The 17278-nt window shown below is 32.3% G+C and overlaps 2 protein-coding genes across 2 annotated transcripts; both read left to right on the forward strand.

Annotated features, from left to right (window-relative positions):
* The first annotated feature begins 165 nt into the window (after nt 1-165).
* On the forward strand, nt 166-5205 carry LOC147513499 (alpha/beta-Hydrolases superfamily protein). Its single transcript, XM_086596564.1, has 10 exons — nt 166-509; nt 586-722; nt 790-963; nt 1497-1733; nt 1834-1934; nt 2021-2093; nt 3160-3228; nt 3333-3440; nt 4346-4471; nt 4659-5205. Exons 1-10 carry the CDS (start codon nt 218-220, stop codon nt 4851-4853), a joined length of 1512 nt encoding a protein of 503 aa, XP_086452690.1. The 5' UTR covers nt 166-217; the 3' UTR covers nt 4854-5205.
* Nucleotides 5206-12424: 7219 nt separating this feature from the next.
* Nucleotides 12425-14004, forward strand: LOC147513500 (putative WRKY transcription factor 43). The gene is made up of 2 exons (XM_086599544.1): nt 12425-12967; nt 13668-14004. Exons 1-2 carry the CDS (start codon nt 12525-12527, stop codon nt 13843-13845), a joined length of 621 nt encoding a protein of 206 aa, XP_086455670.1. The 5' UTR covers nt 12425-12524; the 3' UTR covers nt 13846-14004.
* The last annotated feature ends 3274 nt before the right edge of the window (nt 14005-17278 follow it).

A 17278-nucleotide genomic window follows, 5' to 3' on the forward strand; every position in this document is an offset into this window, starting at 1 on the left:
TCCAAGTTCGAGTACTTCAAGTTTTACTTGTTCATCTTGAACTTTGTATTTGTTTTCATTCATTCATGCCAATTTACGGCATCAGATTATGACTTTCCTCAAATCCTAATCCGACTAGAACACAGAAAACACAGAAAACATCCCACAATGTAGAAAGAACGAACTCAAAAGGAGATACAATAAAATTTCGGTAGTCCCCAAGTTCACCTTACAAAAAATGCTGAGCATAGTCCCAAAGTTCACCTTATCACCACTATTCCGAAAAAACTCAACCTATTTCCACTCTCAACGGGACCATAAGCACTTTGTTTTAACTCTCTGCTCCCGTTGGACAAGAAACATCATCGCCATGGCTGATACACCCAAAACCAGTTCAGAACACAATATTGGGCAGTGGTATTCCGTTCCGGAACTGCGTTTACGTGATCACAGATTCAGTGTTCCTCTGGATTACTCTACCAGTAGTTGTTCTACTAAGATCTCCGTCTTTGCTCGCGAGGTCGTTTCAGGTATTATCTCCCTAGGCCTAAAGTTGATTTTAGTGTATACGCACATTAAGTTATAGATTGTATTATGTTATTACAGTGGGAAAGGAAGATCAGTTGCTGCCTTACTTATTATACCTTGAAGGTGGACCTGGTTTCGAGAGTCCTCGCCCTACTGAAGCCAGTGGATGGATAAAGAGAGCATGCGAAGAATATCGTCTTATTTTATTGGATCAGGCATGATTTTGTTGCTAATATTTTTAGAATCTGACCCCCGAATGTCTAATGAGTTGGTATATTGCAGAGAGGAACAGGATTGTCGACTCCATTAACTGTATCATCTCTTTCACAATTTACATCACCAGAGAAGCTGGTTGACTATTTGAAACATTTTCGAGCAGATAATATTGTGAATGATGCTGAATTTACCCGTGTGCGTCTTGTACCAGATGCTGGCTCTTGGACCGTCTTGGGGCAGGTATGTAGAACGAATTCAAAAATGTTAAAATATATAAGAATTGTTAAAGAGGACTTTGCATAGATAGATAGATAGAAGAATAGATTGGAGTAAATGTGGCTATATACTCCTCTCCTCCCAATAATCAAGTCATACCTTTAGCACTCTACTAGTGGAGTGTAAGGAAGCCCAAACCTAAATGGAAGATCGAATATTACTAATCAAGTCTTCAAAAATATGAGATAGCTTGCAGAGTTGCAGGAACCTGTATTGCATTTACACAAAATCCAAGCTATATGTTTGTATGGATTTTTCAACTGAAAAAGCTGGTAGCATAATGTAGTTAACTGAAGTTATTAATTGGCAAAGAAAAATTGAAGTACCTGAAATTAGTTAATACTTACAATTGATATAAATTGCGGAGTGGTGGAATCTATCCAGATACTTCCATGTTGAAGAATTGAAGCAACCTAGGATGAAACGAAGTTTATCATGAGATGTTTCATTTTATCTTTAGTATCACATTATCCATTTATTTATATTCTTTCTTTTAGAGCTATGGTGGTTTCTGTGCTGTTACATATTTGAGCTTTGCCCCGCAAGGACTGAAACAAGTTCTCTTAACCGGTGGTACCCCTCCAGTTGGACATGGAAGCCCGGCAGATGCTAATTATCGGGTATGCTTTGAAAAAGTTTCAATTCAGAATGAAAAGTACTACAGAAGATATCCCCAGGACGTTGAAGTTGTTCGTGAAGTTGTAAACTACCTGGCAAATTCTGAAGGAGGAGGAGTGAGCATCCTTCTTATCTTTTCGGGAACGTAATATGTTCTTTCGTTGCTGAAAATGAGAAAATCACTGCTAATTTCTTGTATTTACCATCTTCCTGTAGGTGCCGCTTCCATCTGGGGGCATATTAACTCCAAGGGGACTGCAAACTATTGGTCTATCAGGTTTAGGTTCAAGAACTGGTTTTGAGCGCTTGCACTACATGTAAATCATAATATATATATCTTTTTAACAGAGAATTCTAGTTTTGGCATTACTTGCATTCATCTAGTGGCTACTACTTATTGTAGGTTTGAGAGGGTCTGGGATCCCATTCTAGTTCCAGGTGCAAAGAAGAGTATTAGCTACTTCTTCTTGAAAGCTGTAAGACTTTCTATCTTCTCTTGGCTTTATTCAATGATTAGTGGTTGTTGCCACAGTTTTTTGGTTAAAATTCAACTGTAGAATCCAAATTTGACCACCTGTTAGTGTGGTCCGACATGACCTGTGATCATGAATTCTTTGGCACTGGATTGATATACAAAGTGAATACAATCTCCATTTCGAAAATTAGCACAAAAAGTACTACATTCCTCATTTCTCGATAATCTCTTCCCCCGATGTATGCATATTGTTTTTTGTGCTTCTTCTTCTGGTTTTATATAACACCATTATTCGCATCTTCTTAACCTTGCTTTTCAAATTGATTTAGACTGTCAGTTCCATGTAGACAGACATTGAAGTTAAATTCTGACCTCCCTCTTCCTATGAGTAAATCACACTGTGATGTTTTATTCAGTACATGTTGTAACTAAAACGCCAATTTATTGGCTGATTTTTACTGTATAAGACAGTTTTTAAAGACTCCGTTGGAAGTATGTAAGTACTTGCAAAGCGGTACTTTGAAGTTATCATATGAGACTTCCCAAAGTGGAAGTTTTGTGAAAGTCAGTTCTATTTATTTCATTTTTAGTTTCCTTTGGAACTAGAAATGAAAATAATTGGAAAGTATAATTCTTGAAATTGCCCAGTGGCCTAATGGTCAAGACTTGGGAGGTTGGGGGGGGGGGCAAAGCGCACACACACACGCAAATACAAATAAAACAAATGTAAGATGTTGATAGCAAGAAATTACAAATGTGAAATAGAACATGATATTGGATATTTGGATCAAACAAAATAGATTATTTGATAATAATATTAATGAACATCAATAAATTTTGACACTTTGAAAGTGATTTGTATGGCATAGAATCACTCCATGAGATGTTAGTTGAAGTATAAAATGTTTTAATTCTAGTTCTTGATTATCATGGCAGTGTATAAGATAGTTGTCTCCTTTATTATATTTGTCAATGTCAATGTCATATAGTATTTTACTTCAGGCATTTGTTAGCTTGACCTACTAGATCCAATTGCTTCTGAACTAAATATGCTTTTCTTTCTACAGTTTGAGAACTTCATGGCATTCGACACAAATCCACTCTATGCTCTGCTTCATGAAGCTATATACTGCCAAGTAATCTACCCTACCCTCATATGCTATAATTGTTGCCTACTTTTTTTTTCCTAATAACGACTACTTGAAAGCTTCCTCTAAATAGTCCATTGATTTATATGAAGGGAGCTTCATCAAGGTGGTCTGCGCACAGAATCAGGTCTGAGCATGAAAGTAGGTTTGATGCAATTAAGGCGGCAAAGGAAGGGCGTCCTGTACTGTTCACAGGAGAGGTGGGTGCAAGAAATTAGCCTGCATACAAAAATGACAGCAAACTCAAAATTATTTCTTCCCAGTTTTTGTTAATTTCAAGAAAAAATGAAAAATAATAAATTCGGCATGTCAAAAGGTTCCAGCCTAGAGCATTTTACCTTTTCCAGGCTGATCAGATAGTTCTTGGCTGAAACCTTTAATGTGAAATCTGATTGACCTATGGTTTGAACTTCAAAGTAAGGATGGTGACCTTATTTGGGTAAAGCATTTATACTACTGTTTCGAGATCTAGAATAGCTAAATGCACTGGCATGAGTGCAGCCTGTTGAACAGAGGCTTGCTACTATTGTTCTACTACCTGGCAGGCTCACGGTACTAGTGCAACTTTAGTACTTCTAAATTAACTTGCACTTGCAATGTTCAAAGATTTGGGTAAATGTGTATTCAGAATAAATGAGAGATGGATATGAAAAGATCAAGACAAGATTATATACTGAATAGGCTGTTGATTTTAGATATTTAGAATTTGCATTAAGAAAAGAAAGGAAGACTAGAATTAACGTAACCTTAGAAACAAACTAGAACACTATAAGTTAAAATTAAGCAGTGATAGTGGCAGGTAGACCTAGAATAGAAGCATGTGGTCATTTGGTGATACTTTTAAGAGGTTCTGTCACATTAGATTATCTCCATTAATGAAACTATTATATGCATTTTACATGGGAGCTAACAGAAGCAGCTGGACATGCTATTAGGTAGAAATCACAACCTTTACATAAAAAGTAGTTTTTCTGTTTACCCAAAGGCATCATGTTCTCTTTTTTCTTTTCTTTTTGTATAATTTCTGCCGCCTCAAAGACATACTATTAGGTGTTTACTGTATTTACTGGATTCATCTTATTGACATCTTGGTTTACTACTACAGATGATATTCCCATGGATGTTTGATGAGATTCACGCCTTGAAACATTTTAAAGATGCTGCTCATTTGTTGGCTGAGAAGGAGGATTGGCCTCCGCTATATGACATTTCTTCGTTGAACAGTAACAGGGTATGTTCCTTTGCTTATTCATCATGGGTTTTGACTAATGAAACAAGTCAATTAAAATCCTAATATTTGATTGTGCAGTTTCCTTGTAGTCACTGATTCTATTCTGGAGACTGATGGTGTGAATGTGTGATCACCTAACCCGCTAAGTAACTATATCAATCTTAACTTTCATTTTGTGTGGGAGCAGGTACCTGTTGCAGCTGCAGTTTACTATGATGATATGTATGTTAACTTCAAGGTGGCGACGGAGACAGCTTCAGAGATAGCTGGAATTAGGCTATGGATAACTAATGAATATATGCATTCTGGTCTGCGTGATGGAGGGGGGTTAGTTTTGGATCACTTACTGGGATTGCTAAATGGAAAGAAGCCTTTGTTTTGACGTGTAACTGCCGTTTTCCCATGTATACATGCTTGGCAGCAGGTCACAGCCTAATTCAGATTTTGGATGCCTCGCAAACGGACTGGAATTGAAAATAAGAGGCATGTATTGATGTATTGATGGATTAGTAATGGATGGTGTTATGGTATTAGAAGTTACTTGAGTGAAATCTGTTAGGGCATCTCCCTCGTATGTCTTTCTTTTTCCCTCTAGAAGTATTTATTTACTTAGAATGTAAGCTTGCGAAGATTATTGCATTGAATTCAGAGCTTATATTGCATCCAACAACTGGTAAATGATAAGCCTTTGGACATTGTCCATAAACGTATTTAATCTGCTGATTACTAATTTACTATGTTGTGCAAGTAGATTGATTCCATATTTAACGTTTCCTCGCTCTTGATCATTTGAAACCCACAGTTTTTTGTCTTTTTTTCTTTCCTTTCATTTTTGGTAGTAACTACACAAGTACCGGAATATTGCGAAGCTCAAAAACTTGAAGCCATCTTAATAAAATCAAACTAATCGGCCTCTGTTATTTTATCCTTTTTATTTGGGCAGCTATAAAATGGGACTAGCACCTCTTTAGATAATATAGGTCACGAAATAAACTATTCGAGACACTAAATAATATGTGTCAATACACTATATAACATCCAAAAGTGTTAGTTCTATTTTACTATTTTATGGGGTGCCAATACGGTGGTTTTTTGTTTTTTTTTTTTTTTGGTGAGTGAGAGCCATCGTTAATACTAGCTTTCGAACCCGTCCTACGAACGGATGCCGTTATATTAAATTATTGTAAAAAATATTAGCAACTATACATAGCTATGAGATATGAAAATTATATTAATCAGTCATTCAAATTTTTTGTACCACTCTCTATAAAAATGAAGCATCAAACCTTGATAAAACTCATTGACTTCTTTTTGTTGTTAGGTTTAATAATAGAAGTTTGATTAAAATTTTGTAAGAATGTCTAATGTGACGAAGATAATATTGAAGCTACTTGAATAACATTACATTCTTAATCATAATAAAAAAATTATGATAAATACTACTTAAAATGAAAAACTATATTTGTCGAGACATTTATTCCCTCTACTTATAATACAAACATGTTTTAGGGTTATTAGTTCAATGCATTTGCATTAAGTTTATGATTTTCATTCATTAATTATTCTTTGAAGTTAGTTCAATGTAGTACATTGCATTTTTCGATTCGTTAATTAATTTATCATTAATTATTCTTTGATTGTTAGTTCATTAAGGTTAATTTAGTCAAGTTTTTTTATGATTTTAGTCTTTGGTTAATTATTATTTGAAGTTAGTTAGTTGAATGTAATTGCATCCACTTTATAATTTCCGTTTGTTATTCATTAAGGTTAATTTATCCAATATTTTTAACAAATCCATCCTATTGCATCCAATTTTTTATATGTTTAATTAATTAGTCTTTGAGATTAGTTTTAATGTATTTGCAATTGCATTTTTTAGCATCAAGGTTCCATTTTATTATTTGAGGTTAGTTCCCATCCAATTAATTTTCCGTTAATTATTTTTTGAGGTTAATTCAATGAGATTTATGCTTTTAAGGTTAGTTCGATACATCCATCCAGTTTTTGATTTTCCGTTATTTATATTTTGAGGTTAGTTGAATGTAATTGCATCCATTTTCGATTCCGTATATTTTTCTTTTTTAGGTTTAGTTTTATATTATTAAAAAATGTACGGTCTATCCAAAGTTAACCATTTCTCATTAATTATTATTTGTGGTTAGTTCAATTTGTTCATCCTCAGCTCAAACCTCCAATTTTTTAACAAAATTTCATAAATAATTAATTATTTTTAAAGGAAGAGGTCAATTCAATTATGCATTTGCATCAAACTATTTGTTTCATAAATTTTTCTATAATAATTATTATAATATTAGATTAATTTAAAAGTATTTGCATTCGAAAAATTCGATTTGTCGTTTATTATTTGATAAAAATTATTTTTCATTTGGATCTAGTTCAAATTCCGCTCAGATTAAATTATTTAGTTTGAGGTTAGTTCAAAAGTGAATTTGCATCCAATTTCTGATTTTCCGTTAATTTTATTTTTTGAGGTTAGTTCGAATGCATTTGCATCCAATTTATTATTTATGCTTTAAGGTTTTTTATTAGTTATGCAAATACATCCGGTTTGGAGTTTAAGTGATAAATTACAAACATGACTAACTATTCTTTAAGGTTATTTGAATTCCCACATATTTGCATTTCCGTTTTAGATTTCCCACCAATTTATTTCAACCAGCTATTTGATTTAGTTTCCGTTTCCCAGTTAAATGTAGTTGTTCATTTGGTTTTTTTGATTTTATGTTAATTATTTTTTGAGTTTAGTTCAATGCATTTGCATCCAGTTTCTGGTTTTCCCATTAATTATTATTTGAGGTTTGTTTAATGTTTAATGCATACCGTTTACGATTTCCCATTAAATATTTTTCAAGGATTTGCATCCATTTTCTAATTTTCCGTTAGTTGTTCTCTGGCGTTAGTTTAATGCAATTGCATCCAGTTTTTAATTTCTAGTTAATTACTTTTTGAGTTTAGTTTATTGCATTTGCATAAAGTTTTCGATTTCCCGTAATTACTCTTTGAGCTTAGTTATGTATTTGAATCCAGTTTTCGATTTTCTTTTAATTATCCAATGTGGTGTGTAATACCAACTTCTACTGATCTATCTATAGTGTCTTTCCAAACATGACAAAAACAAAATTATGTTTGATTTACTATGTTGGATCATCAAAGATTATTTAGTTCCCAATTTCCTGTTAATTATTCTTTAAATTATGCATGACTCACTATATGGAATCTGTAAAGATTATCTACGAACGGGTGTTGTTATATTAATTATTCTAAAAAATATTTGCAAATATGCAGAACTATTATATATTAATATTATATTGATCACTCATCCAAAGTTCTTATAACGTGAAAACCTCACTCTCCATTAAAAAAAACTCACGTTTGATAAAACCTTTCAATTTCATTTTGTTGTTTAATAATAGAAGTTTGATTGAAGTTTTGTGAGATTGCCTAATAAGGCGAAGTTCATATATATTGAAGCTACTTGAATAGCAATAAGTTACCAATCATACAGAAACAGATAAGATAAACACAATTTTAAATGCAAAACTATACTTATCGAGACATTCTCACAACATATAATCCAACTATGTTTTGAGGTTAGTTCAATGCATTTGTATCCAGTTTCTGATTTTCCGTTATTTATATTTTGAGGTTAGTTCAATGCAGTTGAATCTAATTTATGATTCCCATTATTATTATTTTTTAGGTTAGTTCAATGCGGTTGCATCTAGTTTTCGATTTCTCGTTAATTATTCTTTGCAGTTAGTTCAATATATATTTGCATCCAATTTTCAATTCCCTGTTAATTGTTCTTTGAGGTCAGCTCAATGCATTTGCATCAAATTTCTGATTTCCAATTAATTATTCTGTGAGATTAGTTTAATTCATTTGCATACAATTTTTGATTTCTCGTTTATTATTTGATAAGGTTGCATTTGCATCTAGTTTCCGATTTTCCGTTAATTATTGTTTGATATTAATTCAATGAATTTGCATCTAGTTTCCAATTTCCTGTTAATTATTTCTTGAGGTTAGTTCAATGCATTTGCATCCAGTTTATTTTTTAAGATTAATTCAAGTTGCAGTCGGTTTCCGATTTCCGTTAATTATTCTTTAAGATTAGTTCCACGCATTTGCATAATGTTTCCAATTTATAATTAATTTTTCTTTGAGGTTAGTTCAATGCAGTTGCATATAGTTTTCGATTTCCCATTAATTTAATCTTTAAGGGTTAGTTCAATGCATTTGCATCGAGATCCGATTTCCCGATAATTATTTTTTTATATTAGTTTGATGTATTTGCATCCAAGTTTTAATTTATCGTTAATTATTCTTTGAGATTAGTTTAATGCAGTTGTATTCATATTCTGATTTTCTATTAATTACTTTTTAAGATTAGTTTAATGCTTGCATTTGTATCCAGTTTTCGATTTCCCGTTAATTATTTTTTGAGGTTAGTTCAATGCGATTCACAAATTTACATCAAATATATATATATATATATATATATATATATATATATATATATATATATATATATATAAATTGAAAATTTATAAAATTATAAATTTAATTGGAATATGTACGTAATTATTATAGTCAATTATGATTTTTGGAATCCTTAACTATGAATAAATGTTTAAATCCATTGTGGATGGTAACATCAAATCAAATCGAAAATGTTTTAGGAAAATTGTTTTAGCAATTTAGTTTTTGTCTCAATATATATATATATTATATATATATATATATATTTATATATATATATATATATATATTTTATTTATTTATTTATTATTTTTTTTTTTGTAATTAAAATATTGTTTAGGAAAAGAAATGTGTGACACTCTAGATGGGATTATTTTTTCATAATTAGTTATAGTGTTTAGAAAAAGTTAGAGACTCTCCAAAACTTTATATGAGATTGTTTTCTTATTTATATCCTACTTTTTTATAAATAGTAATAGAGTTTAGAAAAAACTGGAGTCTCTGCAAGTGTTCTAAAAAAATAGATTGGTGAGGGTATAACTATAATATATATCTAAGGAATTGGAATATGTCGTAATTATTGTGGCCGTAATTGTGATTTTTTGAATCCTTAACTGAATAAATGTCTAAATCACATAGTGGATGACACATCAAATCGAAAGGGTTTTAGAAAAATCGTTTTCCGTGGAAATTATTGTTTTTAGCAATTTAGTTTTTTGTCTCCTATTTTTTTTTTTGTAATTAGCTATATTGTTTAGAAAAAGTTTGAGATTCTGTGAAACTCTAGATGAGATTGTTTTTTTAGGAATTAGCTATAGTGTTTAAGAAAAAGTTGGAGATTCAATTGTAAAAACTCTAGATGAGATTGTTTTTTTTACATTAAACTAACCTCAAAGTAATTAGCTATAGTGTGTTTTAGGAAAAATTGGAGAGTCTGTGAAACTCTAAATGGAATTGTTTCTTTATTTATATCTTACTTTTTTATATTTAGTAATAGAGTTTAGGAAAAACGGGAGTCTCTATGAGGATATATCTAAGTATAAAGATAAATATTTGTTTCCTATTTTATCTCCTACTTTTTCTTAATTAGCCATGACAAGTGTACACCCACACTTCCTCAATTGAAGAGGGTAGAGCTCTAATATATATATAAATCCTATTTTATTTTCTATTTTTTCTTAATTAGCCATGACATGGACACTATAGAAATGCTTTCTCAATTGAAGAGAGTAGAACTATAATATATATATAAAGATGAGTTACACGGGCAAAACAAAATCGGGTGGATTAAGAATCTTGTTTAAAGTTTAAACTTTAAAGCAAGTGAATGGATCACAGGTGACTTAAATATAAAGAATCTGATTTGTTGGTCCAACACCTAACCAAATTATAGCACCTGGCGTAAAGTCTGACTATCTTACCAATGAGATCATACACCTGGAAGTTCCTGAAATAAAACAGTTTTGCCTACTAGCATGACCTTGTTAGAACATAGATGCCAATGCTCAAAGCTAATTTTTATTTTCATAAAAATGAATCGAGGGGATATACGGATACGCCTCACTTTCACTTCCATTCCCCAAAACCAATACTTCCAGCACTGCAGACGTTAAAGTTGTTCCATGATGATAGAGAATTAGAGACTACCAATTACGATGTTCAAGAAAATATTATTAGTTGAATTAAGGATGACCAACTGATTATTTTAGTCGCTTATGTTGATTGAGTATACAATTAACTGCTTCTTACTTTCTTGGCATTCTTCTATGGGAAGTTCCTCAAAACGGGCTTGAAATAGTACACGACTAGCTAAGCTACCAAATTATTTTAGTGTTACTCACTTTCTTTATGAGTAATTCATAAAACTAAAGTAATTTTCATACAAAATATATAGGGAGTATATATTCTTTTCTTTTGGTAAAAATATTACATCCTTCCTATGGGGAGAAAAACATACATCTTCATGACAAATTTAAAATAGGGTTTTAATTTCATAAAAGCACCACCTATTTTACCAAGGGGTGCCCACTGCCCACACTCAAAACAAAACCACACATACTCTAAATTCCAAACATGTACCATTTGAAAATTGAATAGACACCATTTAAGATTTATAACTTTACATGAAAGAAATTGTTTAATTTTGATAGGTTTGATTTTTATGTTACATTGAATTGAATCTATCAGCCGGCCTTTCCAAACATTGATAAATTTATAATTTTAACCATCTTCCATAAAATTAAACGAATGGGTGTCTTCAAATACTTGATAAATTTTATCAAAATGTTTTGCTTTGACTTCAACATTGATAAGGTGGATAAAAGACTTTTTCTTTAATTTGTAACTTAATACTGCGATTCGTTTGTTTTCGTGTTGGGTTCCTTCAAATTTTGATAAATTCTATAATTCATTCATCTTTTAAAACAATAATAAGAAAAAAAAATCATTGTTGGTAATAAATTTTATAAATCTTTTGAATATTGTTAAATTTCGTATAAAAAAAAGTGTTTTGATTTCAATTAATATAAAATTCTAGGACTCGTTTGTTTTGTGTTTAGTGTGTGGCGTCTATATGACGAAAAAAATGGTGTTTAGTGTCTATATAATAAGTAGGTTTTATTTTCTTATCGAAAAAATGGTTGCTCGGGTAATTAAGCTAAATCATAGTGATTATTAGTTAATTCTTATTTACTCATTCATAACTAGTTAATTGTTATATGTATAAATAATTATGTTTTTAAAATCAATTCTAACATATAAATAGTTTTTCGATAAACCCTTATGGTAGAAATAATACCAAATAACAACCAAATACAAATTAATTTTGGATTTACTGACCAACCCAAAAATAGAAAGAGAAATTACCAAGAGTTAAAATATGGTAAGTCATTTCAAGAGGAAAACTCCATAAATTTTGTTTCTCATTCTTTAAGCTATTTTCTTTTGTTTATGTTTTAACGGGGTCATCTCATTTTCACAATGAGTTAATGGCTTTTTAAATTTTTTACTAAAAACAAAATCAATTATGGGACTCATAATAGATTATTTGTCATAAAATGGATTATCATAATGGCCTCTAATTACTATGCATATATGCTAATAAATGCGAAAAACATGGATTCAAACATAAGTATGATTGATGTGATTTTTCAATAGTTTTTTCTAACTTTGAGATTCATCGATGAAGTACTAATATTTAAGATTGTGGATGCAAGCATGATAGATAGATAATAGAACGTTTTGTTTTCCGGATAATCGGTAATCGAACGTTAGAAGTCCCTGCATATATATATGCTTTGGTGATAACGATATATGTTATATGGGCACGTCGTCTCGGTTCAATAGGGCAGTTGAACAGAAGTAGGTAAGATGTAGTTGGTTTTAGCTTTGGGTGTAAGAGTGAAACAAAGACTGAGTTTAAATTATAAGAGTAACCTCACCATTCTCCCTTCCCACTCTCTATTTCTTCTCACCATCCGGCCACCATACGTAAACTCAAATTTCTTCTTTCGTTTCATCTTATTTTGGATACGAAGTTAATAAACATTTCATGCCTATGGAAGGAAGAGGACATATTCCTCCTCAAAATCCTTCTTATATCTTCACATCATGCTCTCTTCCATTGCCAGCCCTCCCTCCTTCCTTACTGCATGTTGAACAACAACAACAACCATGCCAACAACCCCAACAAGAACCTCATGAACTAGTTGGTGAGATTGACTGGGTTAGCCTCCTCTGTGGGACTAACTTAAACATGCTAGGAGATCCAAACGCGCAAATGGCAAGTGCATCGAATTTAAATATTGGATGCGGAGGAGATGAAGAGTTGAAGGATGGTATTAAGGACAAGGGAAAGGTGAGCAAGAGCAGAACCAAGAAGGTCTGTCGACCGAGGTTTGCATTTCAGACCAGGAGTGCAGATGATATCCTCGATGATGGCTACAGATGGAGGAAATATGGGCAGAAATCTGTGAAGAACAGTCAACATCCCAGGTGTGCTAGCTAATGCTTGCATTATCCTTGCAAAATATCTCTGTATGCGGGTGATCTCCAAAACAGTTTATGCACCATGCATAGATTTATACAACCAAAAATTTACACATTCGAAAATACTATTAACCATGTGTTTGTATGTGTGGTGGTAAGCTCTTCCAGAGAAACTAAAATCGACTCAATATAATGCTTGTTATTACATGTTGTCTTTCAGAAAAATAGATTTCCCAGCACTCGTTTTTCGTCACAGAAACCCTAGAACAGCAAAAAAAAATCGGAAAATTAATGGTTTGCCTCAGTTTTGTTTTTCGCAAAAACAACGTACACCTCTAAAATTAGTAGAAGATCTAGATCTACGTTTATTCCCACCAACAAAAGGAACCACAAATTAGTAAAACAAAAGCTAGCTATCTTCCTTCAATTCATATATATATGTGTCAAAACCATTCGAGACCTTCATATAAAAGATTTCATTTCTTCTTCTTTTTTGTTTCCTGTTAATTAAGTAGTTAATTTTCTTCATAGTCCATATAAACATACTCGTATTCAAGCATTTATATTAATTACCGGCCATTTTTTCCATTAAATATACACACCTATAATTAATCCATAGTTATTTTTTGTTTTACTGACATGGTTTTTTTTTCAAGCATTGTTGACATTATTTATCTTTGTTTGTTCCAACATACGCGACTTGAAGAAGCTATTATCGCTGCACGCATCATACATGTAACGTCAAGAAACAAGTTCAACGCCTATCCAAGGATACAAGCATCGTTGTGACAACATATGAAGGCATTCACAACCATCCATGTGAGAAGCTTATGGAGAGCTTGAGTCCTTTGCTCAAACAAATGCAATTTCTTTCTAGATTTTAGTCTACTGATGTGTATTACAGGACGACCAGGCTAAAATGTGTCTTGTCCTCATATTCCACACTGTTTGATTAACATAAGAATATATGGAACTCTCTGTGTAGCAGTATTGTACATGACATACTGTGATACTGAACTTGATATATACAACTCTCACACCGACATCTCTATGTTTTATCTCAGCTCTAAAGTGTCATATATATAGTAGCTATTTTTCAATTTCAGACTGTCAAAACTAAGAATATATGCAAAATTAAACATATGACTATATATTACTATTTTTTTTATGGTGTATGACTATATATAACATGGACAACAAATGTGTGCAATTATTTATGAATAATAATTACAATAGTTACACATACGGAGATCTTCAAGTGACGTGCATTAGGTGCATATCATATACCCGTATATGATCTGCTTTCTTCTTATCAATGATTTTTCAACATACACCCATCTAAAATGAAAGTTTCTGACAATTATATTGTTTCCATTGTTGACCTACAATAAGAAAGCCAAAGTGACGGTAACAACTATTCATGAGACATTATTGTGCGTACAATAATGTGGGGGTTTTCTGTTGTGCCAACGTACATTGGATTGCAGGTGTCGACTAGCAAAGTTCGGTAAAACCTTTGGGTGATGATACTAGAGGTCTGGAGCTCGAACCCCCAGCATCAAAGAATTACTGATCTCATTTTAAAATAGGCTTGCCAATCAAAAAAAAAAATCATAATCTATTTCTTCTAATTAAGTTCTAAATATAGCATTTCTTCAATCTGAACGTTGAATTGCTATATATAACTCGTAGGTTGTTGTTATAACTTATTACTCAAAACCTCTTTTGCAGGTCTTAAGAAGAACATCCATAGTCCATACTGAATACTGGATTGACACATATATATTTATCCATAAACACCACTAATTGGATAACGTTTCGATCGAAGCCAACAAGAAATGAGTTCGTTGTCCAATTGTTTTTTTCTTTGTGATAATCCCACCACGGCATGTTCATGTTTTAGTTCAGTATACGGGCCTCGGCCCATGACGTCATTTAGGGCCCACGTAAAACAAGTTGAAATTCAAACGGGTCGGGTTAGACCGTAATAGTAGCACCACGTGCTATTTCCCTTGAAAGGGAGGTTATAAATTTTGTATCTACTTGTACGCGCAATGATGAAGGAAAATGTATTAATAAACAACTGGAGTTGGCCATATGACGGACTAGATTACTAGAATACTGAGAAGCATCGAATCGTGGGTATAAAAATCTACAGTATCGTCTCAAACGATCTCACAATTACATGTAGTATTTACAATTTAATGCAACAAATTACTGGCATAGCAGATTAGGTACCGAACCTATCTATCTAATAAGATAGGGTTTTTTTTCCCCCTACAGAACAAAATTATAATAAAGGACGGTACAGATCATTTCTAGCATGATCTAACAGTCGATATGTGCACTAATTTTAATTGTTAGAATCGGGACACTGACAGGAACAACTCCTACTTGGTTTTTCTGGGATTTGTTTTCATCAGGTCACGAGTTCGACTCACCATATCAATTGATCTTCGAAGAAACACAAATCTTCCGATTTTACATTCTCATCAGTTCAATCAATGACGGAACAACTCCCACTTGGTGTTATTGGGTTTTTGTTCACGTCAGGTCGCGGGTTCAACTCACCGTATCTCGATTTTTATATTTTTATTTTTTTTGGGAATTAACTCTACCAACTCAACCAATTACCTTTCCTAAAAACCCTAACCTTTGTCACTTCTAAAGAAACAGTTTTAAACCATCAGTTCTTCCCAAATTGGCGCTGCCCCAAATCTCATCTCCTGAAAATTAAACGATATAATCTCATCTCTCTCGAAAATCAAAAGGAAAGCACTTGAAACCATTATTTTAATTTTGATTTTAACCTTGGTCAGATTCAAATTGTTTCAAGTTGAATATGCAATTGAAGCAATCAAGGTATATATAACGCACTTTAATTTCATTGTTTAAGAAATGGGGTTGTGTCAAATTATGATTTGTATGTGTCTTTTGTGTAGTTGGGTTCCATTGCAATTGGTTTGAAGAAGGTGTTGTGCTTGCTGTCGAAAAACGCATTATTTCGCCATTACTGGTAAAGTTAATTCATTGGAATGGTTTTCCTTCCTTATTGAGCTATAGGTTAAATTATATAATTTTAAGTGAGATTGGGGATCTCTGTGTATGTATGATATGGTTATGGACTAATAAGTTTGGAAAGTTTTTGAGTATAAAAATAAGTTGATTGTTTCATTCAAAAAGCACGAAGATTGAATTTGTTTCATCAGTCTGGTCTTATGGGAATCCCCATGATTCTAGGAGTTACTGTTGTTTGCCACACCCTTTAATAGTGAAGAAATAGTCGAGTCCTACCACACCTAGGACTCACTGATCTTATAAGCTTTAAGCTTTATGTGATTTAACCACGGGTTGGGAGATTGCAGTCCAAATTTTATTTTGCTGAGATTTCCATTAAAATTTATGATGAAACATCACTTTTATTATTTGTGTAAGTTGATTTATAGTCTTCTTCAGATCATTGGTGTTGAATATATTGTATTTTATCCCAAGTGCTAACATAAGTTGATTTATATTATTGGTGTTGAATATATTGTGTTGATTATATTGAGTTTTATCCCAAGTGATTGATGTCATTGAATGTTTTCTTTTCTACCTTTTTAGTAAGCTTGAGAGTGATGTATTGAGAGAATGTATCACCCATATCGTGACTGCTTTAAAGGTAAAAAAAATGAAAATTTGTGGAAACAGTTGAACTTCAAATTAGACTGAAAAACTATAACCCACAGAAAGACAACCGTTTCAGTGGTTTTGTAAGCTTCCCCATATCCCTCAGCGTAAGATGAAGGTCTGCATGCTTGGTGATGCTCAACATGTTGAAGAAGTAAGTATTGGTGTACTTGAACAGATAATTTTTTATACAAAAGTAAATTGCTCATGTGTGTGTTATGACTTATGACAAATTGTTTGAGATGCGGTTCCATTAATTATATGTTCGAGACAATTTTATTTATTTTTTTTTTTTTTTAATGACAACTACTCTAAAGTGAAATTTTTGTGTAGAACTAGAATTGTGCCAATATATGTTCTATGGATATATGCTATGCACACATTTCTATCACATAAATCACATTTGTTATAGTTTTGGTTTGGGAATGACGGTACTGGGTTAGGTATGTTAAAGAGGATGTGAAGCCTCATTTTATTTTTGGTTTGTGATTGAGGTTGAACTAAATAAGGCGTGGGAGGCTCACATGTAATATGCAGAACATTTAGAATTTTGTTAAAGTTATTTGACTTGGGGCCACGTATACTTTTGATTCACAAAATGGGTTGGATACGAAGGTGGAGAAGTCAAGAACGCAATTGAAGGAGAGG

This window comes from Coptis chinensis, chromosome 3, assembly GCF_015680905.1.
Source record: "Coptis chinensis isolate HL-2020 chromosome 3, ASM1568090v1, whole genome shotgun sequence".
Taxonomy (NCBI): Eukaryota; Viridiplantae; Streptophyta; class Magnoliopsida; order Ranunculales; family Ranunculaceae; genus Coptis; species Coptis chinensis.